The following is a 27531-nucleotide window of genomic DNA, read 5'->3' on the forward strand; positions in this document are numbered from 1 at the left end:
GGTGGGCGGACAGTGGCTGCGTTTTGAAGACTTTTTACATTCATCAACTCTTCTGTTCGTCTTTCTCCCACGGTTTTATTAACTCATTGAGTGCCAACCACGTAATTACTCGTTTTTCGTTCTCATGCGTTGAGTGCCAAAAACGAGATTTTACGTTTTTTGCCCCTTTTTTTAAATTATGAAAATAGACACTTTAACACACCTTTATGTGTAAATTTGGGGACTCTACGACAAGCAGAACTGAAATAGATGACGATCAAAAACTCATGACAGCTCACGATCTGGAAGTTTTCATCATATAACTCACTTTGCAAACCGCGTTCTGCATGTGGATGCAGCGCAGCTGCTCTGGGGTCCGTTTCACAAAGCAGGTTCAACAAACTCTGAGTCTAATCCTGAACCAGAGTTGATCTAGCCTGACAAGCCAGACTATATCACTAAAATGTCTAGTCTGGAAACGACCGGTAGTCCTCGGCTCAATCCAGGGGGCGGGATGAAGGCTGTCTTTCAAACTGCCTCTGCACGCAATAGGGTAGCGCTACGACCAATCAGAGCAAAGAGCAGGATGTCGTTAGCCTGACAAGCCAATTAAAATCTACGTCGCCATCGCGTTAAGCCCGCCCAACAACTCTCTGTGTTTGGTGAACACAATCGGTGTTCGAGACTCAAAAAGTTCCTATGGCTCGTTTCTAGACCGACCTACGGAGCAAATATTTTTGCTGCCGCTAGGGTGCGTCTAGATTTCTAGGCTAGAGTTGATCTACTCTGAGATAGGAAACTCCGAGTTTTGGGTTTCAGAACAGGTGATAACAGTTAGTTCAATCAACTCTAGGCAACTTGACCCTGAGTTATGGGGAGATGAAAAGCCCTCATCAATGGAACAAAGATAACATGATTCACCATGGCAACCATCAAAAAAAAAGCCTTGCCCCTCCCACTTCTCACGGTGGAGTGACTGCTGACTCGGAATCACGGAATTTTTTTTTTTTTGTACCGCGGGACAATACGTGAGTATTAATCGAAAAATCAACATTCAGGTGTGGAGTGGTCATTGAGACGTATTTGTCCCAGTCGGCCGCCCAGCCATGAAGCTCAAGCGACCCGACGACCTTGCTTGTTCTGCGGCCCTGCGCAGTAATGAGGCCTTTATGGCCATCCTCAATGAATTGAGGCTATGTAAGTCATTCATGTTCTCATGAAAATCTCCAAGGTTTCCTTGGATTACTTAGGTAATGTAGTCCAACCATTATTTATACCACTTCTTGTCTCTCTACATCTCACTCATGGTTGCGATAGTGACGCAGACTCTCATCAATCCAGCCTACAAAATGATTATTGTTTAGCCTCTTATCTTTATCTAATTCTTTTTGTTCAGATGTTACAGAACTTTCATGACCACACATATAAAATAACCAGCAGTTTAATTTGTTTGTTTGTTCTTAAACTAATGTAGAATGGCGCAAAGCCTCATGGGAAATGGGAAACGCGTAGCGGCTACGGCTAAAAATAGAACGACTCATGGAAGCCAAGTAGCAAAGCTTTTCAGTCCTGCCCGTGTGTCACGTTATTTATAAGTTATATAAATTTAACAAGACAACACAGTCCTTGCTAAGTGGGCTGGACTGTGTCCGTACCGCGTACCGTTACTTTTGGATTTTAACCACTTGAGAGTCGGAACCTATGGGCACCGAAGCATGTTGGTGAGTAGGACAAGACATCAAGACCGTTTGCAGCGCGCTGTCAGTAAAATAAAATCCATTCTCAGAGCAGAGTAGGGAGCACAGTCTATGGTAAACCTGACTGGATGTAATGTTATTGTCAGCAGCAGTGTTAAGTAAATCTGCTTGGGAGGCATTAATTGCAGCTCTTTCACCCCATTCAACATTTACTTCTGGGAGGACACCCAGACCAGACAGATTAAGTTGTTTCACCCACTTTTTTTTTTTTTTTTGCTTCTGGCACCCATAGACTTTGTGTCATGTGAGGGTTGTTCAGATAAACTGACAGTGCAGAACAACGGGAACGATCAAACAAATCCTCATGGAGAATAAAACATCCAGTTGAGGTCTAATAACCCTCCTGACGGAGTTTACACGTCCTGTCAGCCGCTGCTTTCAGTCTGCAGCTTCAGATAAAAAGGAGAGGGTTACGCCAGGAGTACACTGGGAACGGCGGAGCGGAGAAAACCTGCTCCCGACCAGGTTAGGTTCACGGAGTGTGTTGCCATAGTAACTGACTCCAAGCTTGAGTTACCTGTCTTTGTGAAACGGGCTGGAGTTACTCCTCTTTCTGAAACGGAAACCCCTGAGTTTGCCTCATTTCAGGGTTAACAGACTCGGAGTTTTCACTAAACCTGCTTTGTGAGACGGACCCCTGCTCTCACCCGCGAGGCTCCAGCAGCTCGGAGCCGAAAAGCTCTCTGCCGACAGTCCCGCCCGGTCTTCATCTCGAACAACATCCCGCGAACAACAACCCGCGGTAAAATGTGATGGTCTCTGGGCCAAAGCAGGCCGGCAACACCGACCTGTACCACAGAAGGACCGCGACCACCGGTGTTCCCGGTGTTCCCGACCTGCTGTGGCCGAGAGACCATCACATTCCGTGGCGAGAGGCTGTGCCACGGCACGGTGCGTCTGTGTTATTGTTGTTTAGTGGCGCCCCCCCCCCGCGCGCCCCCGATGGTGGATTTGTGAATAGAACAATTGTTGTATATACTTATCTTACACGAGCCCTTTGATCCAGAAGTGACAGAAGAAGTGACAGACACAAACAGAGCACCTTTCATAAAAGATGCTCTATCTCCACAGTATGTGTTGGTGGCAATAATATAGAATACACTGTGGCTCTACAAAAACCGTCAAAAATGGTCTAAATTGCCGGTACACTTGACTAAAACTTTGGAAAGGAGCGCGGCACTCAATGAGTTAAAGTCCATCACTGTGGCACATTAATATGTTGGAACAAATGACATGAGGAAGGTTTGCCACAGCAGCTACAACAGCTATCTGGTCATGTCCTCTCTTCTCTCTGGTTTCTCTTGCTTTGCTACACCGAGGGTCCTCTAGCACCCGCCGTGGGTTTGTCCTCCTGGCCTCGTCGTGTTTGGGAGCGGACTCTCGTCACTCCGACACCCTCCTTGGTGAGGTTTCCGGTCAAAGCGGCGTCGTGCACCTGCTTCATGTTCTCCTGGACTTCGGCCTTGGCGTTCTGCAGGAGGTCAGCCTGGCCCTGGATGTGGAAAAGGATGGAGGGATGAAGGATGGAGGACGGAGGGCAGAGCAGGGAGAAGGGGATGAAAGAGAACAAAAAAGATGAGCAACCACCTTCAGGCCAAAACATATTTTAATGGTCTCCCTCTGGGGCTGTTTTGGGTTTTTTGTGAGAGTGTGAGTGTGTTTTGTTGCTGACCTTAAGGATGGTGATGTTCCAGCTGAAGCTCTCCAGCGCTCGACTGACCTTGCGACCTTTGAGCCCCTCCTTCGCCGCCAGGCTCTGCAGCTTCTCATGAAACTCCATCGCTACAGTTCAAAACACACCGGCACAACAGGTTAGAGGTCAGCACCTTGTATTTCATCTCTGTTGCTCACCTGCCCTTGGTGTAATTCCTCTAACTTGACTTAAAAGTCAGTTAACAACGGTTGGGTACACCGGCTAGAATCGAGCCGCTGGGAAGGGGCCGATTTCTCAGTTGTACTCTTCACTCCGTTGCTCCAGCACATTGTCAGAGTCCTCACATTCACATTCAGTACATTTTCTGACATCACTAATGTCTGATTAATGATCTGTCTGCCTGCGCTGCCCCAGCCGATCAATCTGAGAGTTTCCACCAGCAGAGGATCCCCTCCTCTCCCCTACCCTCATGGGTCGACACTTAAAAATATGTAAAATATGTAACTTTTCCACATTAAAATGTCTGAAAATGAGAGTTATGTTGTATTCGATGTTCAAACCAAGAGAAATCATGATAACAGTCCATTTCATTCAGCCACCTGTTGTGTTGATAGCATTAAATCCCCAGCAGTGTGTTGGTTGTCTGTCAGAGTCATAATTCACTTTTTTATCCAGTTTAGGCCCTTTTTTATGAAATACCTTTTAAAGCTGGGTTGTTTTTAGCTACATGTTCTGTTCAGGATTGTAGTCATCTCACATCTGGATCTGAAGCTGTCAGAGAAACAAGCTGAGTAAACATCAGTGGCAGCTCAGCTCACGGCCTCTGCCATGTCTGCGTTGGCAGCATTGGATAAAAGTGCTTTATTCTTTCTTTTACGGGATTTAATCACCAGGTCTGTTTGTTTTGGAGTGCAGGAGACTCTGGAGGATTCATCTCCTGGTAAAATCCACCCTGAACGTCTGGATCAGAAGTTATCAGAGAAAGAAACTGAGCGGCGGTTTGGCTCGCAGCACCTCGGGGCAGAATTTTAAGGTGAAACTATTTTAATTATTCAGTGTGTGTGTGATTTTTTTTCGTACTGGTTTCAATTTGAATAGGAGTAGAAAAGAGCTCTCTGGATAATTGCAACAGCACCAAAACCTCCTGAATGATTAACACTGTAAGAGTCCAGAGCAGGAGAAGCTGACTGATATGATGGTGATCCAACTCCCAGGATCTCACACTGCTTCACGCTATCAACAAACACCTTCTTTTCTTTGGTTGTTTTGGTTGAAAAAACCTAGAGCCAAGTCCTTTATCCTAGTAAATATTGTAAATATAGAAACCATAAGCAAAACCATGGATCTTTATAAACATCACACTCAAGACAACTGTGGAGGAACACGCCCTTCGACAGATGAGTTTATCATCTGGCCATAAATTCCGTTACAAGCGCAGAGTAGGCAGCAGACAGAGATGAAATAAAGAAATGAAAAATTCAAGGCGGATGATGTAAAGTGGACAGAAAATCTGAGAGACAAAATGATGGAGCAAGAGAGACAGCGTCATCCAAGTCAGGCCGCCGGCTACAGTAGTTACTGTGTGTGCAATGAGTTGTGTTGCTGTGTGTCTGGCTCCCTCTGGCCGCCCCGGGCCACTGTCCCACTGTTACCATGGAAACCCGGACGTGGGTTAACATGGGGCACACATCAACGAGAGCCCAGACATTAAACATGCCAAGTTGTGGGTAAGTAACGCACATACACACACACACTCACACTTGGAGAGGAGAGAGTGAACAGGCTGGATGTCAGGTGTGAGCATGACTCAGCAGTTACCTGTCTGTCACTAAATGTCTCCAAACACACATATGTTGTCACTGCTCCACATCACACACACACACCTACAGAAGTTGCCTGAATAATAACCTTTACCGCGTGGTTGCTAGGCAACTTGAAGCCTACGTGCCTGTGTGTGTGTGTGTGAGTGTGTGTGAGAGTCTATTTCCCTGTGAAACCAAGCGAAGCCAATGGGAGGGAACATTATTTCCAAGCCAATACGGGGACAGCGTGCACCCACAGACCAACACAGACAGAAACAGAAACAGGGCCCGGACCCGGACCCAGAGGCCAAAATAACCTCCAGGGCCCAGAAACCAGGATGTACTGTAGCAGGAAGTGCAGCACCCCCACTTCCTGTCCGCTGTCTGAACTGTGAGCAGCTGTGACAGGAAACAGAAAACTGACAGATTGGACTTTCAGTCTGATGTTAGAGTAGTTACAGTCTGCTCTGTAAGAAACAACCAGCATCACTACCAGCTCCTGGTGTACAGTACCTGCTGTAGAACCAACACCTCCATAGATTTAAAGGTCAGAAGCAGCTGTCTGACAGCAGTCTCTCAAATCTCTCAAATATCCAGCTAATATCCAGGGTCTGCTTCTTCATCCCTGTCTCTAAACTGAGGTGAATTTCTTGAAATGCTGCTTTTTCTGACTTCTCACCTCGCTACAGTGATGTAGACTGCATTTTGCATTAATATTATTTCATTTTAAATGATGTATTGCACTCAAATGATGTAGCACAGTATTTAACCTATGTCTAGGTTGCTCCCTTTGCACTTGTAGTGTATATTCTATTATTTTAGACATTGTAGGATACATTTTATCATATACTTCCTCTTTGTATCCTATTTATTTCCCTTGCACATTTCCCTTTGGAGCATCCTGGCAGAAGAATTTCCTTCGGGATGAATAAAGTTATATCTATCTATCTATCTATCTATCTATCTATCTATCTATCTATCTATCTATCTATCTATCTATCTATCTATCTATCTATCTATCTATCTATCTATCTATCTATCTATCTATCTATCTATCTATCTATCTATCTATCTCTCTATCTATCTATCTATCTAGATGTGCAGCCCATGGTGTGACAGTAAGGTTATGTACCACTACAAGGGAGAAAATAAGTGTTTTTGTGACTTAGGAGAATCAGTCCTGTAACACAGCAGCACTTTACGACACATAAGTAGATTCACGCTCTCTTCTCCCTTGGTGTTCTTGTCCTCCTCTCAGCGTCGCCTCTAGCAATCCATCTCTGCCATTCATCTTCCCACGGCTTTCTTCTCCCTCTCCGTTTCATCTCTCTGCTCTGATGTTTCTTCCAGACATCCATCTCTGCCACCAGCCCTCCCATGCCACGGCTCGCTCCCCAGTGACCCGTTTAAGCTTCGCTCCAGTCGTCGCTGCCCACCCACCCCCTTTACTCCCGGACCGAGAGGAGGACCTCCACGCTGGGATCACCTGATCACCATCTTTACACACACAGCGGGAGCTTTGTTGCCGTGGAGTCGGCCTCCGGCTCTGCAGCGGCATTTTATCAGAAGAAAGTACTGCCACCAGGCCACCAGCACGAGCACTTTCAGATCTCACTCTGTGAACTAATAATACTACTTGTGATCACACGTAAAATCAATAGATAACTAAAAAACACCTTTGAGTCACACTAGGACGCTAACACAGTGTCTCAGCAGCAGCAGCAGCAGCAGCAGCAGCAGCAGCATCAGCTGGCCCACGCTGCAGCCTCAGCCACACAACGGATGCTAATGTCAGAAATTATTTGATCAGCGAGTAAAACTGTGGCCCTTAAAAACCTAAAGGACAGGATGACTTACTGTATCTGGGAGCAGAGTGGAACAGTCCGCGAATTTGTAAACAACATTCATCTCCGTCAAACGCTCTCTTTCCCCACAAAAGCCCACAACTGAGCCATCATCTTTGTCTCACAACATCTATTCACCTCAGGTTTATCTTAGTTTCCTCTTTTCTATTCACACTGCTGTCACGGATGTTATTGAAAAACTGACGGGTTAGTGCACATTACACCACATAAACTCTTGTGAAACATGCAGATGCTTGAATACGGGTCCCGAGTGTCATTTTGCTGAAAACATCTGATATCTCTAATGCCAGCTTTTTAAAATCCAGCACCTAGAGAACCACATAAATGAAGCAAATGTGTTTATTTTTTGCACCAAACTGCCGTTTAATACCTCCAAATGTCAGTCTCCTGGGTGACAGCTGAAGACCAAGTGCAATGTGGGTAGTGTGTGTGTGTGTGTGTGTGCGCACTGGTGTGTTTGTGGGTTTGTTTATTGTCATGATGACGAAAGTCTGGCTGACTAATGTCTGAGCACCCGAGGGACCGGGCTGAAGTAAACAAACCTCTGCCAAAGATCAGGGAAATGATATCAGATACGCTGCCCTTTGCTTAAGCGACTGAAGGGTGATCAACAGCAGGAGCTGAGCCAATTTAAACCGCCTCCATCCAAAACATGCAGATAAAACTGGCCAGGAAAAAAGACTCATCTAACCTTGTGCAACACTGTCAATTAGGCTGATGTTTGCAGAAGATGAGGCAGGAAGAAATGCTGTGAAACGTGTAGGGAAAGAAAAAAGGAAAGGAAAGCTAAGGAAAGCTAAGGAAAGGAAAGGAAAGGAAAGGAAAGGAAAGGAAAGGAAAGGAAAGGAAAGGAAAGGAAAGGAAAGGAAAGGACGTAGGAGAGGAGAGGAGGGATTTATGTTAATGACAAAAGCAGCTACTGCAGTGTGGATAACGGCACTGCTGAAGGGGCTATGTGGGAGTTGTCACGAGTGGACTAGGAATATAGGAACAGCCTGGTTTCTACTTTTCACACACACATCACAACAACTGCTCTACATAGCAGAATCTCTTATACACACTGACACGAGTACACACACTCACACACAAACCTACGCACCCGTGGTCTGTATGTGTAGGATCCTGTCGTAGATCCCATCGGAGAGCTCCATCACCGCTCTGCTCGCCTGCACCATCTGAGAGAGGGAAACCTCCGTTAGCACCGTCAGCTTGACTCATTTCAACATGTTGTTTTTTTGTTTTGTTTTTGTGCACAAATCTCACAGTTAAGCACAAACAGTCTGTTTCATTGTCTGCTGTGAAACAACACTGAATACTACAAAGGCAGAGTGAGACCAGTGGAATAAATAACACAGGATTCTAATTTTATTAAGATTTTTCCACATGTGTGTCATTGTTGGAGTTTGCACTGTAGGCAGAATCACCATAAAAGGCATCAGCATATACAAAACATGCGCATGCATATGTGAAGGCAACCACAGAGTCTGATGTGACAGCTCTTTTAAATAGTGACCACACACACACACACACACACACACACACACACATGCACAAACCCTGCTGGGACGTGACCCTGCCGCTGGGGAAGGAAAAAGCTGTTCAGCCACACACGCTCTTACTCACACACTGATGCTTAAACACACGGTTGGAGGTCTGTTGCTAGTTGCACAGCAGTGATAAACAACCCTAGTTAAAGTGTCACGGTTTATACACCAAAACCTTGATCATAGTTTAATAAAGAGCAGAAACAGATCCATTTATCTCCACTACAGACACTTTCTAGCTGCAAACCTGAACATCTCCGTCTCTAACTTGCAATTAGGGGTTGCAAAATTCCGTGAATTTTCAAAGTTGGAAACTTTCCATGGGAATTAACAGGAATATATGGGAATAAACAGGAATAAATCAAAAAATTTACAAAATTGAAGGTTGGCCCTTAACAGGGAACTTATAGCAGAAGTAAGCGGAATGTTTGTGTTAATATAAGTCTTAAATAGTTAGGCTATATCTTCTGACAGCAATCACTTATATAGAGTGTTTGGTCTGAAACACGGGTCTGTCAGTCACTCTGCTCTGCTGTAAGTCGAGGAGAAAACTTTCCTTGTATCCTACAACCTTTATCCAATGAGGAGAGAGAACGGCATAAAGGGGCAGTCCTCTCTGTGTGTGCAGCCAAGGGATGCGCGTGAATGTGGTGACGTAGGGACGAGGACCAATAGATCCATGACGAGGGCGGGGACTGCTAACTCCATCGGCTCACAAGAAGTTAGCCAAAACCACCAGATCGCTTACTTCTGCTTTAAATATAGCTGGGGAAAATATATTGTAGCATAATCTTGGCTAAAACAACCAGATTTAATGCAAGTACACTTGAATATCTATATGCTATTCCTCAATCACATGCACACAGCACACTGCTTACTGCAGGGCTATTGAGGCCATGCCCCCTACATGCATTGTGCATTCCTCCATCACATGCACAGAAGAGAAAATATTTACATTTATGTTTGAATATGATACATATGATTTCCAGTTAATTCCCATAAATTCCCAATAATTCCCATAAATTCCCATAATTCCCATGGAAAGTTTCCAATGTGGAATATTACCAACATTTCCCAGCTTCACTTCCCACTGGAAATGTTCCACCCTTTTGCAACCTGACTCGCAATGCAACAAACTCTCTCTCTCTCACACAGACACATACAGATACTGTGTGCTCTGGTCACTAAATTGGCAATTCATACTTACTGTCTAAGACACTCCTGGGGGATTATCTAATATGAAAGACGAAGACTCTGAGCAAATACCAATTTAAAAAGTATTGCAGCAGCCAGACAGATGCCAGAACGGGGTGTAATGTTGTTTAGCACAGCAACGTACAGCAGCAACGGACAAGTGCAGCAGCAGCAGCAGCAGCAGCACCACAGCTGTATGGAAACCACGTATGTCGGCAGCTCCAATCTGACAAGGCCCAGAGGGAGAGAAGAGGAAGAGGCGGACACAGAAAGAGATGAGCGAGTGAAATAAGGAATGAGGAGGAGGAGGCTGAAGAGACTGGAGGGAAATGTGTTGAAAGTGAGATATGAAAAAGAGGACAGTAGGAAACATCCGTGCAGCAGACCCGAACACACTCAAACCCTCTGATTGGTCGAGCTTTATTGACCGACTGATGAGTTAACGAACGGCCCAATTGACCCTCTCTCTCTCGCCCTGGTTCTCTTGTTGTGTTTACTTCCACAGGGGAGTTTTTCTCCAGGGCTCGATTCCTTTTTAGACATCATTACATAAATGAAGTCTGTTAAATAATACGTTCTCCTCGGTCAGTGAAAGTGCATGGTTTGTTTTTTTTGGAGGGGGGGGGATTCAGGCCAAGGTGAGGATGTCGCTGATGGGTTTGCGAGCCTTATTATGGCCGGGGGCGGGGGGGATGTTGTCTGCTACATAACAATGAGAGCTCACTTTGTGTTTCAGAACGTATGGGCTAAAAAGGAAGCTTTTGTCTGGGAGGGGGGGTTTTCATTGTTAGGTCAAGTACACAGGAGATGGGAGGTGGCCGACTGAGTCGTGATCTCTTTGGCTTTTGTTTGGACTTTCCTTCCTTTTGATGAAATTCAGAGTTATATAAACCTTGAAGAATATTAACTGTTTATTCTCTCTCCCCTCCTCACCATGTCATAGGTGGAGACCACCCGACGGAGGACATCAGGCAGGGGCCCCTGGGGCTCCAGAGTCGGGTAATGGTCCCGGAGGTCAAACAGTAGCAAAGGTGTCCCGTCTGGTCCCGACACTCTGGAGCTCAGAGCCAGGACGCACTGCATGAGGTTAGCCACGGCCGACACCCCGCACAGCTCCCTGAACACCGCCACCGAGTTCTGTTAACGTGAAATGAGAATAAAAAAAGAAGTGTGTAAACATGTGACTCAGCTCTGCTTCTCTGCCTCCTTCTTATTTTCTGACCCTGATGAGAGTGAAACCAAATCATCAAAAACAATCTGTGAAATCTCTTTCCCACTCTGTCGCCAGCTTGATTTGCTTTCTCGCTCTTGCTCTCGCTCTCTCTCACACACATGCACACACAGCTAATCAAACAGCTTCTCCTGCAGCAGAGCTATTTGTCTTTTCTTTCAGCTACTGACCTGCTCCCCAGCAGTTGGGCTTGTTGCAGTAGTTTGGACTCAGATGGCAGAAAACCTAAAGGCTGAGGATGCCAACAGTCTCACATCACACTGACTGAACATATACTGTAATTACTGTTTCATTTCCGCAGGGTGTCACCGCTGTCTGGCCCAGGAAGGTTAGGTGAAGTGGAGATAAGTGTCGGTGCATGTGATTCTCCTCCATTTCTGTCTCTTTATTCGCGAATACAATCTTCACAGTGAAATATGAATCTACTGATTGTTGAACATAAAATTGTGTGTTTATGTCAGAAAACAAAATTTTATGTGCTCTAATAAATTCACTTTGTTGTTGAGTATTTAAAAAATAATTGTGTTTATTATCAATATCACATAATTAATTAACCCTCCTGTTGTCCTTCTGGGTCAAATTGATCCAATCTGTTCTCTTCCTCCATCCTTCTGTCTTCCCTTCCTTTCTCCCTTCCTTCTTTCCTTTCTTCCTCCCTTCCTTCCTTCCCTTCGTCCTTACTTCTTCTTCCTTGCTCTTTTGATCCGATTGACCGGATCTGTTCCCTATCCCTCCATCTTTCTATCCTTTTCTTTCCTTCCCTTTTCCCTTCCTTCTTTCCCTTCTTCCTTCCTTGAACAAATCTGTTCCCTATCCCTCCATCTTTCTTTCCTTTCCTTCCTTTTTCCCTTCCTTCTTTCCCTTCTTCCTTCCTTAAACGAATCTGTTCCCTCCCCCTCCATCTTTCTTTCCCTCCTTTTCCCCTTCCTTCTTTCCTCCCATCTTTCCCTTTGTCCTTCCTTCCCTCCTTCCTTCCTTCCTTCCTTCCTTCCTTCCTTCCTTCCTTCCTTCCTTCCTTCCTTCCTTCCTTCCTTCCTTCCTTCCTTCGTCCTTCCTTCCTCTCTTCCTTGACCCAGGAGGACAACAGGAGGGTTTTAAACATGGCTCCTGTTTTGTGTCCAGTGTAAAAGAATAATCCCCCTCCCTCCCTCATCGCTCTTCCTTACCTGCATGTTCTCCCTCAGGTCGGTGGCTTCTCTCAGCAGCGGAGCGGCCATCTTGAAAACCTCATCCACCGCCCGGATGCCCAGGTCCCTCAGAGCCGTGTAGTCCCGCCCCTTTCTGGCCTTCCGCACAGACAGGCCTCGCTTGTGAGGCTTCCCTCCTCCTCTGCGATTGGTGAGGGCCACGTGGACGAACAGCTTGGCGTGTGGAAGCTCCTCCCCCGTCAGAGACTGCAGCGGTACGTGTCGGTAGCCCGGCTGGAGACACTCTAAAGAGATGGTGTACTGACCTATGGTGGGAGGGAAAAAAAAAAAAAAAAAAACTTTCACTTTCACAGCGATTTCAATGAAACAGTGAAATCATTGCGTTTGGGATAGTTGTGACTCTGACCTATGAACTCGTCGCCTATGAAGTCATCGTCCAGCACCACAAAGCGAACCATGGCAAGCTCAGGCAAGTTGATCTGGAACTCGAAGCTCTCGTCGAAGACAGGGTTGTCCCCGTTCTGGGTCACTGTCCTGGTGCGGTGCTCTGTGCAGTCGGCTGGGATGCCATGGATCTCCACGTACACGTACGGGTCCACCACGTCCCCTTTGGCCTCAGAGCCCCTCGGCTTGGGCAGGTTCTGACCACTGATCACCTGCAAGAAGGATCAGCTTGTTATCCATGCATTGTTGGCTTTTACAGCATAATAAGTCGTTTATAGATTATTACATTTTATTAACACGTCTGTTCTTTTTTGTAGCTTTGGACTCAATAAGAAAAGAGATGTACTAACTGCTGCAGTGAAGTGCAGTGGGTAAGACCTGTGACACCATCAGACTGGTTGCAAAGAAGCCACAAGATCCAGAGAACTTAATTTGGAGCTAGAACTGCAAGTGGGCACAACCAAAATCTAATTCCCTCTGTTGAGTGACTGACCTGGTGGTTGGACTTTTTAGCCACATTATCTGATGTTATTTTTACCCAAGAGCACAATGGACAAAGCTACAAATTAAAGTAAAATTCGCTTTAAATAATTCCGGGCAAATTCAACTCAGGGCTGTATTTTCCTAACATTTTAGGTCTAAAAGATGGAATCTGAAGATTTTCAGTTTAATTGCTCCTTTTTTGCGGTAGTTGTGTCTGTCCCTGCATCGCCACGACAGCGATGAATGGGAGCGGATGGAAGTCCCACTGCTTAGGCTGTTTACATCCCTCAAAGCTGCATCAGATAGCTACTCAAACATGCACCGAGAAGTTTGTTTACTTAAAAAAAAATTGCGGCTTTGAGGGATGTAAACAGCCTAAGCAGCGGACCTTCAATCCGCTCCCATTCATCGCTGCCATGGCGATGCGGGGACAGACACAACTACCGCAAAACAGGAGCAATTAAACTGAAAATCTTCAGATTCCTTCTTTTAGACCTAAAATGTTAGGAGAATACAGCCCTGAGTTGAATTTGCCCGGAATTGTCCTTTAGGTTGAAATTGTCCCTAGCAGAAAGATCATTCTCTCCTCCCACCTTCACGTGAAGCAGCTGTGGCGACACACCAGGCACCGTGTCTCTGGTGTCGGCGCTGAAATACGACACCTCCTGCCGCATGATGGCCGGACGCAGGACGTAACCACAGTTCCCGTTCTGCCGGAACCAGGCTGTGTTCAGGTCCATCATCAGTCCTGCCGTCTGAAAGTTCATAGACACGATTTGGCATCCGCACTTCCACAGGTCCTGAGGGTTCATGTTGCTGGAGTCAATGCGCATGGGGCTGGGGTAAACGCGTGACAGAAAATGTTTGTTGTGATTGACGAAGTCGCCGGGGCTCTCGCCAGCGAGACGCACAGCCAGGGTTTCATGAAAGGAACACAGCTCCCAAGGTTTTTGGCTTTTGGATGACGTTGGAAAGTCAGTGAAGCCCACCGAGCAGCAAAGAGTCACTAGGCTGGACATCTCCTTCAAGAGTTGGAACTGTTTGCGAGCGAGATGAGGAGGAGTGACGCCCGTGAAGGTGAAGCTTTTCTGCAACGTGTCCTTCTCACTCCCTCCTTGCAGTGCCCCTGCGCTGTTGGCTGCTTTCATCCTTTGACACATCTCTGCCCCTTCATCCTCCTCACTTACCTCCCCGTCCTCTCCGTTACAATCTGGCCCCAGCTTCTTACCCCTTAATAGGATCCTATGCTTTAGGGCATGCGGCGACGGTAGGTACAGGTCCCCTTCATGTGGCGGATTTGTGTATAACTTCTCCCCTAGTATACCTGTGAGATGTTTCCACATCACTTTCTGCTGGCGAAGTGAACAGTGGTTTTCAATACATATAATTAAGGGAAACTCTGATGCCACAAATGCAAACTTTCCAATTGCTTCAATCACACAGCGCAGGGCCAGTGGTGGGGAAAGGGTGTGACCTGTGCACACTACAGGATCCTCATCTGGGCCGTCCCAAACGTCCACCTCCACACATCGACAGCCCATCTTGAGGGCGCGGATGTAGCCGGAGATGTCGGAGGGACCTCTGAACTGGTCCTCGATGAGGTAGGTGTTGTGAGAGGAGTTGATGTAGTAGTGGGACAAAGGCTGGGACATGTCCTGGCACACGGTGTTGTGCTCCCGGTCGAAGAGCTGGCACTCGGCCGAAGTGAGGTAGCTGGTGAAACCATCCAAAGACAGGTATCCCTGCTGCCGGCCCTCCGCCGACGGCTCGTGGGTGTGGATGAGCTTCAGGCTCGTTTCTTCACTCACCTAGAAGACACAGCGATAGAGCAGAAGATTAAGAAGAGACGTTAAGGAGAAATAAACTCTTAGAGCATCTGTCCATCTGTGCCTAAGTTAACCCTCAGATCCTGTTAAAATGACTACCGTCCTCCTGTTGGGGACATTTTTTGTACCAAACACACACCATGATAAAGTAAAAATAGGTATTACAATAATTTTTTTGTTGCTTTGGGTTAGGTGTCTTCTAATGAATGATGTGTAATTTCATCAATATTTTTTATAATTTAACCCTTTCATGGCCTGTTTTAGTGAGGGACTGCTAATATCAGTCATAAAAATGTTGAAAAACTTTATTTCCTCCAACTATTATGAGAACAGTGTCTGCCTTTGAACAGGGCCTGCCCTGGACCTCGGAGCGACATCCTCGCGGTAATATGAAGTGATATTTCAAAAATTGCCCAGAAACCTATATTTTGACTTCCCCTGATGTGAATTAAACCATGAAAATATAAAAAATATTTTTCTGGGACAAAATAACCCCCAGGTGAAAACGTGTGGTTTTTGCAATTTTCAATGGATGTCTATGGGTACATTTTCTGTCCCTATCAGGAGATGAGGTTCCAACGCGATAAACAGAGAAGGTGCAGACAGGAGATCTTTTAGGAGGATGATGTAGGCCTACCTTGCAAAAGCCGCCTCTCTGCAACCTATGAACATTATAGCATGATCACAGCTAAAATGACAGCCAAATTAAAAATCAGATGTGCCAACAGGATCTGAGGGTTAAATTGATTTGTGTTACCCACATGAGCCATGCCCTGCTCAGCTTCAAGGAACCGCATCAGGTCTTTGGTGTCCAGAAACTCCTTGTTGCTGGAGAACTGCACCAACAGAAAGTAGATCTCCGGACGTGTGCAAAAGTCGTGAAAGACCTCGATGAACTCCTGCTTGGTGACTCGCTCATGTCTCCCCATTAGTCTTTTGGCTTCAGTGTGATCTTTAACTCCAGATCCATTATCGAGGGTGAGCCCACACATCCGCTCCCTGACTCTTTGAAGCTCTTTAAACCTGTGCTCCACTTTGCCGCTGCTCACCCCAGGGTTCACGCTCTGTATCAACTTAATGGCCGACTGCAGGCGAATCCCTTCCTCGACATCCTCCTGTCTGTCCGAATCAGCGGCAGAGGAAAACAGCTGCACGAGCCAGCCAAGACGAAGACTGTCTTGACTGCTGGCCAGCATGTCCAGGGCATGTTTCCCATACTGCATCAGATACCTGGAGTCCGGTGAGAAAACAATGGACAAGGTTGATGCAATAAAGCAGAAGGTTTTTCTTACAATGCCGCCTAACACCCATTTCTATTTTCATCTCAGGCATTTCGCTGACACCCATAAAAAACCACAATAACTGCGGCTGTGGAATCAGTTTAAAGACAAATCACATTTGCTTGTAGCCTTTCATCACAAAGAGGTCTCAAAGGGCTATAAAAAGAAATCATTCCACCAAGATCTCACTGTTGATCATAACACAATCAATACCGGGGGGAAAAAAATCAGCCAAGACTAAGACTTGAGATGTAATGTTGGACTGACATAAAAGGGCAAACCACATTGGATAGATTAGCTTCACCACACCTTCGCTCAGCAACAAATTAAATCTTTGTCATTATAATTTCCCTTTGATGGCAGTCTGAACATCTGATTGTACACCCACAAAACAAGGCTGTTGGTGCAGCTTGTTATTTGGTTGTATTGTCTACAGTCTACATTAGCGCTGAGAAAAAGGATTTCTGGCTTTTTCTTTTGTTTCATGTGTTTTTATTAGATTTAAAAATGACAGATGCACAGGATTTCATTGCTGTGTCACACCTTAGTCCGGTCACCCAAATGTTAGCCACTTCAGCGGAGTTGGCCACCAGGTCCAAGTTTTCATACATGTCTCCATAGACGATGGAGAATGCACAGTCCTCTGAAATCTGCTCATAAACTCCACTGGTGCGGAAAGTTTCCGTGTTACGACCTGTACGTACCTAGAATTTGAGACCAGAAGAGATACAAAAAAAAAGAAAAAGAAATCCATGTCAGATACAATAAAAGCAACTCAGCTGTTGTCATCCAGATGGTTCAAAGTTGTATGGCCGGCCATAAAAGCAATAGCCACTGCGGGTTGATTTACAAAGCTTTTCCTCTGGACACTGACCTCCCGTATGGAGGCGAGAGAGATCCGGGCTTTGTCTGACTCTTTCTTGGATGGTTCCCAGCACAGAGCCTGGAGGCCGGCGTCCAGCAGGTAGTACCGCTGGTAAACACGCGAGTTGGGCCTGATTTTCTTCAACTCACTCCCTTCAACCTGGAATAAAGACATGGAGGAGCTCAGTCCACTCAAAAGCCAACGATCCACCAGAAACCCCTTGATGTACAGTATGTATGTCACGTTAAATATTTCATGCACAGGTATGTAAAGCCTATGTCTTATGCAAAGGGTCACCGTGGCTGACCCACCATGGAGTGGATGCAGTCTGCGGCACTGCTGATCTTCTTCTCTGACAGGCTGCTGCTGAAGGACACCGTCTTCTTCCTGTCCCGACCTGCACGTGACCCATCCTGATGAGGAGGGAGAGAAGGAAGGATGGGATGAGAGGGCGGGACAGATAAAGAGCAGACAGAGGAGGGGATTGTAATAAAAATGAGTTTAAAGAGAGAGAGAGAGAGAGAGACGGACAGACAGTGATCCCTCTGAAATGTATTCTTTGCTTAAGCATGACAAACATTTTTCCCGTCCAGAATGGATCTCAAAGGATTAAAAGGCATATCAGCTTATATAACCTAACCATACATGACGAGAGATTATTGGGTCTACCACATAGAGCCTCCTCCTACCAATCTGTTATTGTTTTCCTGATACCCTGCTAAAAGCCTTTGCTTGCCCTTGTCCTTCACCATTACACCATTAATCATACCTGCCTAGACAGAGGCAGCAGGCTGCAGCATTCAGATTCTGCCCTTCCACAACGGCATTGGCAGACCCAATCAGTTTATCGGAGCTCACCATCATAGCTCATCCGCCTGATTTATTGACCAATCAGACGTCACCCCCACAGAGTACCATATGCTAATAGATAAGTGCATATATGTGGGAGATGTTATTCAATTATGGATATATTAGAGTCCTGATCAAATCTAATCAAAGACTTCATTGGAGCTAATCTAAAGAAGGATAAAGGGGGATAATTTAATTGTATCTGATTCAATCCCAAGCGGCGTGATTGAAGACAGACACCCACATACTCAACATACCCCTGTCTTACTTACATCCTGAATATATTAAAAGGAGGGAAGCAAAATGTAATAAAAAGTGATTATTTTATCAGCTTATTGATTCATGTGCAGTATTTTTTTTAATTAATTAAATGTGTAGTCCATCTAACACTTAAATATTACAACAATTTATATGTGTGTGTGTGTGTGTGTGTTTTATAGTCTAACAAGAATAAACAGCTTTTGACACAAGGATATTAATTAACTTTGAAATGATCAGTACATCAGGATATGATCAAACCCGGTCACCTGTTGCTCGTAGGTGGACAAATCCACACAGCTCATATTTATATCCGTTACAATTTTTAAAAGGTGTGTATCTAAGCAGGCTGATTGATCACCTATAGGCAGATCAACATTTTCACATTTAAACCAAACATCTGCCAACACTGCTGCACAGTTGATGAATCTCTGCTCGTCAGCGTAACTCTGATTTCAATCAAGTGAGAGTCCATATGATCCTCCAGAGCACTTGGATCTATTATGAGAGAGAAGAGACGGGGGGGGGAGCCTTCATATGAAAGCAGTCTGTGGCATATGAAAGGGCGGAGGGGCAGAAAGAAAGAGAGACAAAAAAACCTGTGTTTCATCTAAAGAATATGAATGAACATGTGAAAGAGAGAGAAGGCATAATTCACAGAGGATGAAAAGGTTTCCTTCAGAGGGAAAGGGGCGGCAACTAACCATCACAAATCCTCAGAGAATCACTTCATTAGGATGGGGAAGTGTTTCCAATGGCAACAAGTTTTTTTTTTCTTTTTTTCTAAGCTGGTGTGGTGAGGGAGGCAGGGAGGCGGTGCTCTAAAAATACCCCTGGTGCTTTGGGGCATGATTGGGAGAGTGAGGGAGGGGCGGGGGTGTGGACATGGGATGAGTCTTTCCTTTAAGTTAAGACCCCCACTCCAGACGGAGGAAACCACGGGTGCAGCTCCGACTGTCAATTCCATTTGGAAAAGTGGATATCGGAAAGCATTAAAAGAAAACCCTGACTTGTAAATGGGCTAATTGATTTTGTGTTCTCATTAAAAAAGCTACAGCAACACCTCTAAATTTAACCCTCAGATAAATGTAACTCTCTGTCCCACTGGGGGGAATCTATGAAAATCAAAAAAGAATTTTCTCTCTGTCTGTCTTTAAAACAATTTATTTTGAAGGCAGCACTCAATTTGTTTTTAAAAGCTCATTCCCCCTGAATGAGGTGGCGCGCCAAAGCTCATTGACTCAACTCGCAGACACAGCAGCGTGCAGCACCACCTTATCATTCACACTTTCCTTTTCCTTTCACACAGTACAGCAACAGGCACCGGATATTAATGTTGGCCTTAATCTATAACTCTCTCTCTCCCTCTGTGTGTGACATTAGCGGTAATGGTTTCTCCGTGACTGCCTCAGCACCGTTCGCTGTGCACACTTCACCCAGTTAGGCAAGTCCACATAAAATAACATGGTCAGTAACACACATCGCTGTCAACTCTGATTAATAGACAAGCAGTGAACAGAAATCACACTGAGGTAATGGATACCTTCCTTTAAAAACCAATAACGCTCACAGGGTGTGTGCCTGTCACAAGCTGTGTTTGAAGCCGGGGAAACGTCAGGATTCTCTGAGCAGATATGATTCAATTACCTCATGTGTGGAGGCTGTGGTGCACTTTCACCTCTGTTAGCCTAACATATAAATAACAGATAGAGAGGGAGACAGGGCTCCAAGGCACAACCAAACAACACTGTAGACTCAGAATAAATTATCCTGACGCGATAAAGCAGGAAGGCATACTTGCATTTTAGTTTGTGAACATTTGAATCAAATAAAAATGGTAAAGGTATTGATTTTTTTTTCATGCAAAACAGGCACACAGTGTCCAGGCAGATTAGACCCGCTAGGCACACAGCGGAACGAAACAAGCCCAGCCTCCATCTAATAATACAATTCAAATTCCATTATACTTAATCTCCGTCAGGATGTACCGTTTGTCTCTGTCGAAAAGGCCCCGTTTACTTTTTCTCACAGAGAAAGATGACTCTCCAAAACCACCACTGCACTTGAAAACAGGAAGCAGCCATGTCAGCCCGTCACAGAGAGCTTCCTGTGTCACCACCGAGAGCAGAGTGAAGTGACAACACATAAAAGACACACACAAAGATACAACGATACACTACATGAGGGTTTCGCTGCTGTGAGGAAGCTTTAGAGCCTAATAATTGATTAACATCGACACCATGAAAACCACTCAAACCTCTTTTTTTGATATAAGTGAATTTACTATCTCTCCGTTTTTATCTTTTTGGAAATATACTAAAGATGATGATTTTGCGACTTTGAGATCACTGATGTTCCTGGTAGGACGGTTCACGCTGATGGAACAGATGAACAGATGTGGGGATGGATGGTGGGAGGGGGGGTGAGAGAAATAGGGGAGACTGGGTGGCGGAGGAGATTAGATGCAGTTATCAGAGAAGGAAATGCAAGATGACAGAGAGACATTACAGAATGTTGAAACTTGAGAAGTGGAAATAGATAAACAAAATGGGGGGGGAAAGGAGCTAGAGGAAGGATGAAGAGAAATAAATAAAGAAGCTCTGTGGCAGATTACTGCGGATAGTCACTGACTTGTGCACTTGGTATTTGACTGTAGGCACCAGTGTAGCTTTGTGCCTTCATTAGCAAGCTTACATGCATGCATGGAAGGATGTATGCATGGAGCCTATGTTTATACTCTATGGATGCAACAAGCCCCTATCGCTAATTAATGCATCTCGAAGTCAGCAGAAAGAAGATATAGGGCATCCATGGGCGTGGTCATCGATGTACTAATAAAGACAGATATAAAATCAGAGAAAGAGAGGAAGTTGTTTGCTGTTCGCTGAGGGAGAATAATGAATAGAGGAGTGGAAACTGATAGGAAGGCTGAGCTGTCTGGCCCGTGGCCTTGCGTGTTTGACAGCTGATGATGGACGATTCATGGTGTGGTTTATAGCTCTTCACCCTGGAGCTCAACACCACGTGTTTGCTAATGCTACTCTTTCAGATGTGATACTTTGCTGCTTTTTCTTTCTCTGTTTTTTGATATAAAATGTTACACCTTTGGGGTTTTCACAGTTAGTCAGATAAAATATTTCTAGACTTCATGTCAGGTGGGCTGACAGCCGTGGCCTGAGGCGTTATGTTTCCAGGTTGTTCCACTGTCCATCCATCCATCTCATGAACAGGACATCTCAGGAACGCCTTGTGGGAATTTCTTCAAATTTAATACAAATGTTTATTTGGACTCTAGGATGAACTGTGTAGAATTTGGTGGCCAAAGGTCAAAGGTCAAGTTCACTGTGACATCACAAATCAGACTTTTAGCGTTAATGATACAATACGATACTTTATTGTCCCACTTATAGGGAAATTTGTCTTTGACTCAGCAACTGCGCCATAAATGCCCTGATGGCCAACTAACAACTATATAACAGTATTGCACAATATCCCATAACATTACATAACACATTCACACACCAATGGAAAACAACACATACTAAAAAACACCATAATAAAAACACTTAAGAATACTATTAAACTTAGGAATTAATTTACTGATTATAACACAAACATTGATGAAGAAGTGATGACTTTTTATATCCAGAAGGTCAAAGGTCATTTTCACTGTGACATCAAAATATTCTATAAAATCACTTGGCCATTATTCAACACAAACTCAGGAACAGGACGATGGTGTGTGACCATGTGTCCTGTAACTTGACTGGTTGGCAGAGCCACACGGTTGTGATGCTATTTTCTAGACTAAACAATTAACCAGTGTATATTAATTGATTGTTTTACTACTTGTTATTTGCAGTCCTAATCAGGACATCTTCATGCATAATTACTTGCTAATTACAAAATGTACGTGATCAGGCTGCATAGGAGCATGACAGAAGCTGGGACACTGGGGTTAAATAGGACACAGGAAACACTACGTGGTCAAGACGTAACGTCAGCTGAACGTATGGGAGTAATGTTCAACAGAAAATGTGGCGGGTCTGACTGTAAACCTCTGCCCTTGTGGCAAGAAGAGCAGCAGATGCTCTTTTACGCCTGAAACCTTTGAAGTCTCATGTGCACACATAAGCACTCACACGTAGAAACGTACACACAATCAACAACACACGCACACGCCACACAAAATGAAACAAGTAAAAGGTTGACTTGAAAAGGTCATCTTGTCAGCGAGCTAACCGCGATTTCAGCTGACAAACGTCACAGGTGCATTTCCTGAAGACAGGAGAGCCACTGAAACCAGCCTTGAGTCGGCCAGCGACTGTTAGCATGAAGGCAGCGATTTGCGAGGTGTGCAGAGTTTCCAAACAAGTCAGAAATGACTTCAGGAAGACTTAAAAAACTCACACGCGCACACACACAACTTGTACAACCCTGCACGCGTGGCAGGATGTATATTATGAATGTGAGCTTAAGTGTTATGTGACTCAGTCGGCGGAGTAGTAGTATTTCCTGTGTCAGTGAGATCCAGTGTCTCTGCTGTGCAGGGCTCTGTTTCTATGTCAAATGTGGTTTCAAGTGAGCTCAAGATGTTGATTTGAACTGCAGGAGGGGCTCGGGGCTGCTGTGACTCAAACATCTACCATCCCCAGCTGAGTGCTAACGCCCCTGGCTAATGCTGCTCCCTCAGTCTGAAAAACACTCATACACACACACACACACACACACACACACACACACACACACACACACACACACACACACACACACACACACACACACACACACACACACACACACACACTAGCCATGCATACTGATGGGGGTAATACAGACACAAACACAAGAGTCATGGAGGACTTTTTTTTATAGTCCTCCATGACTATTGTGTTTGTGTCTGTATTACCTCCATCAGTATGCAACTTTTGCACATTACATTTGCTTATACTAAGCACTCCTTTTCTTCTTTGCTTGTAGTGAATGTGGTTTAGAGTTGGGTGTGTATTGGATGTTTTGTTTTATTGTATGGTGCTCTTTATGTTTTACGTTGGGACAACAGATGGAAACTAGCTTATGCTCAATCTGGTGTGCCCATCTTTTCATTTCTTGAGAATGATCAATGCAAGCACACATTGTCCTTAAATAAATAAAATAAATGCATTTACACACTTGACACACTTGTGTAAAGATATTCTATTCAAATTTGCTGTCCAGTTACAGTAAAAACATGATGACTGTACAAGTTTTTTTTTGGATCAACACCGCTCTCTTATCAGTCTGATGTAATAGAATTCCGGAACTAAGGTGTGGGTTATCGTGGGGAAACAGCTAGCCTGGCTCTCCCTGTGAATTAACAGTGCTATCTTTGAGTTTCCTCTCTTGCTGGGAGCAGGTGGTGATGATGTTTGATTGCCAAGAGCCACCAGGCATTGCATTGCCTTTACAATTCAAGAGGTTATAATACTTCCTCTACACAAAGCTACCTCTTCAGTGCCAAGACACTCCACTGGACCAGTGTTGGCTGGCGTGCAGGCCAACTTCAGTGAATGAGCAAAAGAAATAGAGGCCATGCAAACAGTGTGCACACATGCCAGCCATGAGAGAACTGGAAGGCAGATGTTCATTCTGCTTCGCTTTAAGCATCAAATTATGAATAACTACCAAGTCTATAATTGGTTAGATAAAGGTGGACTGGGGCACTGTTTAGCTCAGTATAGAGCACCCGCCCCATGTGTTGAGGCTACAGTCCTCACTGCAGGCGACCCCGGTTCGAATCCTGCGCCGAGCGGTCTTATCCTGCGTGTCATTCCCCCCCCCTCTCTGCCTCCCATTACCTGTCTCTCTCTCGACTCTCCTATACATTAAAGGCAAAAAAGCCCCCCCCAAAATTTTTTTTTTTTAAAAAGATAAAGGTGGACTGAATTAAATGTATTTTGTAGTTTGTCTTTCTGAACAATTTTGACCGTTTTATGGCAGATACTGCACTTTTGTCCTGGTTTTGGTGCAGATACTGCACTTTGGCTTGGTATTAGCTGCAGATACTGCACTTTGCATTGGTTTCACAGTGCTTTTTTGGATGGACAGCAAAATAAAAAGCCCAATAAATAAAATTTATTTTGTGAAAAAATGCAGATACTGCACTTTGCCTTTGTAGGGCAGCACACCACCCAGACTCCTGTTGCGAGGAATCCTGAGTTTAACCGAGGGGGCAGTTTAGCTAAACAGCGAAACAAACTGTTGTGTCGACAGGTGGATTTATAACTGCTTGGCTCACTGACTGAGCTCTATCTATGTGAAACCTCGGGACTTTATGCTTCAAAACACTGACGGGGTTATGGTGAAAGCACAAATGTATGTGCGCTGCTGCCGCACTCCTCGGTTCGTTGATCATACTCAGCGTTAAACGTGCCCACTGAACATACAAACAGTCAAAGACACATCATCGTGTCACCAATGCATGACAGTTTCTGCTCCACTACATTGGATGCATGTGCAACGCTGCCCTGCATTACCACTCTTTGAAGTAAAGGCAGCACCGAGGGAGAGGGGTTGATGTTGTGGAGCCATTACGTATCACACATCAAACATGGCACCGCATATCAGGTCTCTCCCTCCTTCGCCAGGACTTATTTATCACCAACTCTGACCCAGACGCCAGATCTTCACTGAAGCAAGCAGAGTGTTTTTAAATCCCGGCCGTCAGGCTCGCTGCACTGTTGAAACCAACAGAAGAAAGGCAAGAGCAGGCCTGTGTGTGGGCAAGGAGATGGGATGAGTGTGTGAGTGTTGCAGTAAGAGAGAGAGAGGGAGAGCCACGGAGAAAGTGACGTGTCATCACCAACTGCTCATGACTTAATAGCAGTATTGCAACATGAACTGTGCTAGGAAATTGGCCAACTGCTCTGCTTCCTGTCTCACCGTGTTGAAGCCAATCACACGCTCATTCACACACACGCACACACGCACACACACACACACACACACACACACACACACACACACACACACACAAAATGAAGCCATGTTTAAATAGTCATGTCTTTGCAGGCCGTAGCTGTGGAGACAAGCAGCAACTAGAGATCAATATAAGACCTCCCTTATGCCTAAAGGCAGAAACCATAAAAGGGCAAAGTAAGACGATGAGTTATTGATTAGCTGTTAGTGGCATCACACTTATTTAAACGTCGTTTGGTTCCCGAACCAACAGAAACGAAGGTGTGATTTATTTTCTATCTATACACAAATGCACCTGACATTTTGCTGAGATGGAGCTCTGACCAGCACAGACAGTGGGGTTAATTGGAGCGGGGCATTCAACTGTGAGCCGTGGAGGGCAGAGTGAATGCATTTTCTCATTATAATCAAAGTCTACAGCAGGTGGTTTCACTTATTAGTTCCACCGCCTCCTCTCTGGTTGATGGAGTGCTAATAAGTGACAGTGCCTGCTGCGGTCTGGCTGGAACAAAAACCTTTGCCTGATGTAACACACATCGCTGAAAGGCCCCGAGAAGGAGCATTTAAGCATTTAGGGCTGATTTGTAGTCCTCTGTTCTCACTGTTACCTTTGATGTGACAATACCAGGCTCATCCTCTACATTTCCCCTCAGCATGCTGAGATGAGGTGTGTGTGTGTGTGTGTGTGTGTGTGTGTGTGTGTGTGAGTGAGAGAGAGAGAGAGAGAGAGAGAGAGAGAGAGAGAGAGAGAGAGAGAGAGAGAGAGAGAGAGAGATCTGTTTATGCATGATTCAGTAGTGATATTATAATGCCTTAACTGTTTTTTGTTTGTTTTTCTTTCTTCCTATGGCATCACCATCACATTCCTGTAGAGGCTTGAAGTGTTGCTGTGTAATTCCCGTGTTTCCTTTAAGTACCCATGTCCTAGTTTATGTTCTATTTTGTCTGATAAGTAGGATTTTTATTGAGGTCCTCTCTGGTCGTGCAACAGTTTGCAGACAATATCACATTTTGAAATCACCCTCCTTCTGTTTTAAAGCGAGGATTAATGTGAAATTCATGTTTTTCTTGATGGAAATGATGGCCTACCTTGATCAGACTGCTGCGTCGAGGGATTGCTTTGGATGCTGAATCTGGACCGGTGCTCTCCCACGTCGGGGACTCGCAGCTGGACTCGTTCTGGAGCCTCTTCGCGGGATCCGACGCGCTGCAGTTTCCGTTGGACACCGGCTCTCCTCGGTGCGTCTCCAGGCTCGTCCCGGCTTCTCCTGACGCAGCTTTCCAGCCGGCAACCGGTGGTGGACCGACGGCGTTGGTCTTCTCTCCGAATTCAGCCATGGTGGTGACACTGGACAGGTTTTAGCGGCAGCAGCGACGGCGGCGGCAGCAGCAGCAAGGACGCAACAGAGCTGCACACGGATACAGACGTGCCATCGTGTGAAGTGAGCGATCGGCGACCGTGCGCCAAGAGCAGTGGAAACTTCTCTCTCTCTCTCTCTCTCTCTCTCTCTCTCTCTCTCTCTCTCTCTCTCTCTCTCTCACACACACACACACACACACACACAGCGAGGGAGGAGGTGACAGCTGAGCGACAGCGGTGACCGACACACCTTCCAGCTCTCCGCCGCCAGAAGCTCGTCACATCATCAGCTGCTGGCTGTGCGCTTGCGTTCAGGAAACGTAGTAGATCTAGATGGTATAGTATAGTATCAGTATGAAGGCTGTCAGCCCTGCCGCCGCGTGGCCAACGTGGTCCAAATCCAAAATCCTCGACACGCTATATGCCACACACAATTATGTAAAGCACGTTGATGTGTGCCTCCAGTCCTGCTGCTGGTCCCAGGCAGCCTCCACCCAGCAGCAGCAGCAGCAGCAGCAGGTTGATACAGTCTTCATCTGTCACCAGTCTGCACACCAATTAATGTTTTTTTAATCACCTGTAACCTTTTAAGCAGGAGTTACACATTCTAATGAGTTTATCAATCATTAATGAATCCTCTATATTATAAGCCTCTATCAGTGGAAGTTGCTGTTGTGAAACTTCCCTTGCATGATTAAGGGCCACAGACTTTTTAAACTTCTTTAAACCGATAACACAACCGCAGATTTGATGATTAAATCAACTAATGATTCATCAATCTACTTAGATCCCTTATCAAGAAGAGAGGAAACGTGATTGCAAAAGGTGTCTCCTGTGTAGCCTGGTTTAAAAGCACCTGTGTAAACATCCATTCTGAATTTAGGGTGACAATACTTTCATTTGAGATTGTTACATCAGGATTCAGCAGGATTATTATGCTCTGTCTATGTTTTGACAAGATAAGTTGTTTTCAGGATGTGGTATTTTATTGCAGGGCAGATTTGCACTTAAACACACAGGAGAATGAAGCATCAA

General features: G+C 45.3%; 1 protein-coding gene across 1 annotated transcript; it reads right to left on the reverse strand.

The window, feature by feature from the left end:
* Positions 1 to 2888: 2888 nt before the first annotated feature.
* On the reverse strand, positions 2889 to 26949 carry LOC146979006 (inactive phospholipase C-like protein 2). The gene is made up of 12 exons (XM_085792125.1): positions 26226 to 26949; positions 17384 to 17485; positions 17082 to 17231; positions 16751 to 16911; positions 15689 to 16157; positions 13695 to 14909; positions 12581 to 12830; positions 12193 to 12479; positions 10729 to 10932; positions 8157 to 8232; positions 3409 to 3518; positions 2889 to 3228 (listed from the first exon to the last, which is right to left on the reverse strand). The coding sequence occupies exons 1-12, from the start codon at positions 26472 to 26474 to the stop codon at positions 3046 to 3048; spliced, it is 3456 nt and encodes a 1151-aa protein (XP_085648251.1). The 5' UTR covers positions 26475 to 26949; the 3' UTR covers positions 2889 to 3045.
* Positions 26950 to 27531: the final 582 nt, after the last annotated feature.

This window comes from Trachurus japonicus, chromosome 11 (genome assembly GCF_045865225.1).
Source record: "Trachurus japonicus isolate A0001 chromosome 11, Traja_1.0".
Classification (NCBI taxonomy): domain Eukaryota; kingdom Metazoa; phylum Chordata; class Actinopteri; order Carangiformes; family Carangidae; genus Trachurus; species Trachurus japonicus.

What these genes read in the sequence shown, in the direction of transcription:
- LOC146979006 (XM_085792125.1), bottom strand. Translation starts at nt 26,474, where the DNA reads ATGGCTGAATTCGGAGAGAAGACCAACGCCGTCGGTCCACCACCGGTT. An exon ending in CAGACTGCATCCACTCCATG is followed by an intron (nt 17,232 to 17,383) that starts GTGGGTCAGCCA and finishes TCTTTATTCCAG; the next exon opens with GTTGAAGGGAGTGAGTTGAA. An exon ending in TGGTCTCCACCTATGACATG is followed by an intron (nt 8,233 to 10,728) that starts GTGAGGAGGGGA and finishes TCCCTCTCTCAG; the next exon opens with ATGGTGCAGGCGAGCAGAGC.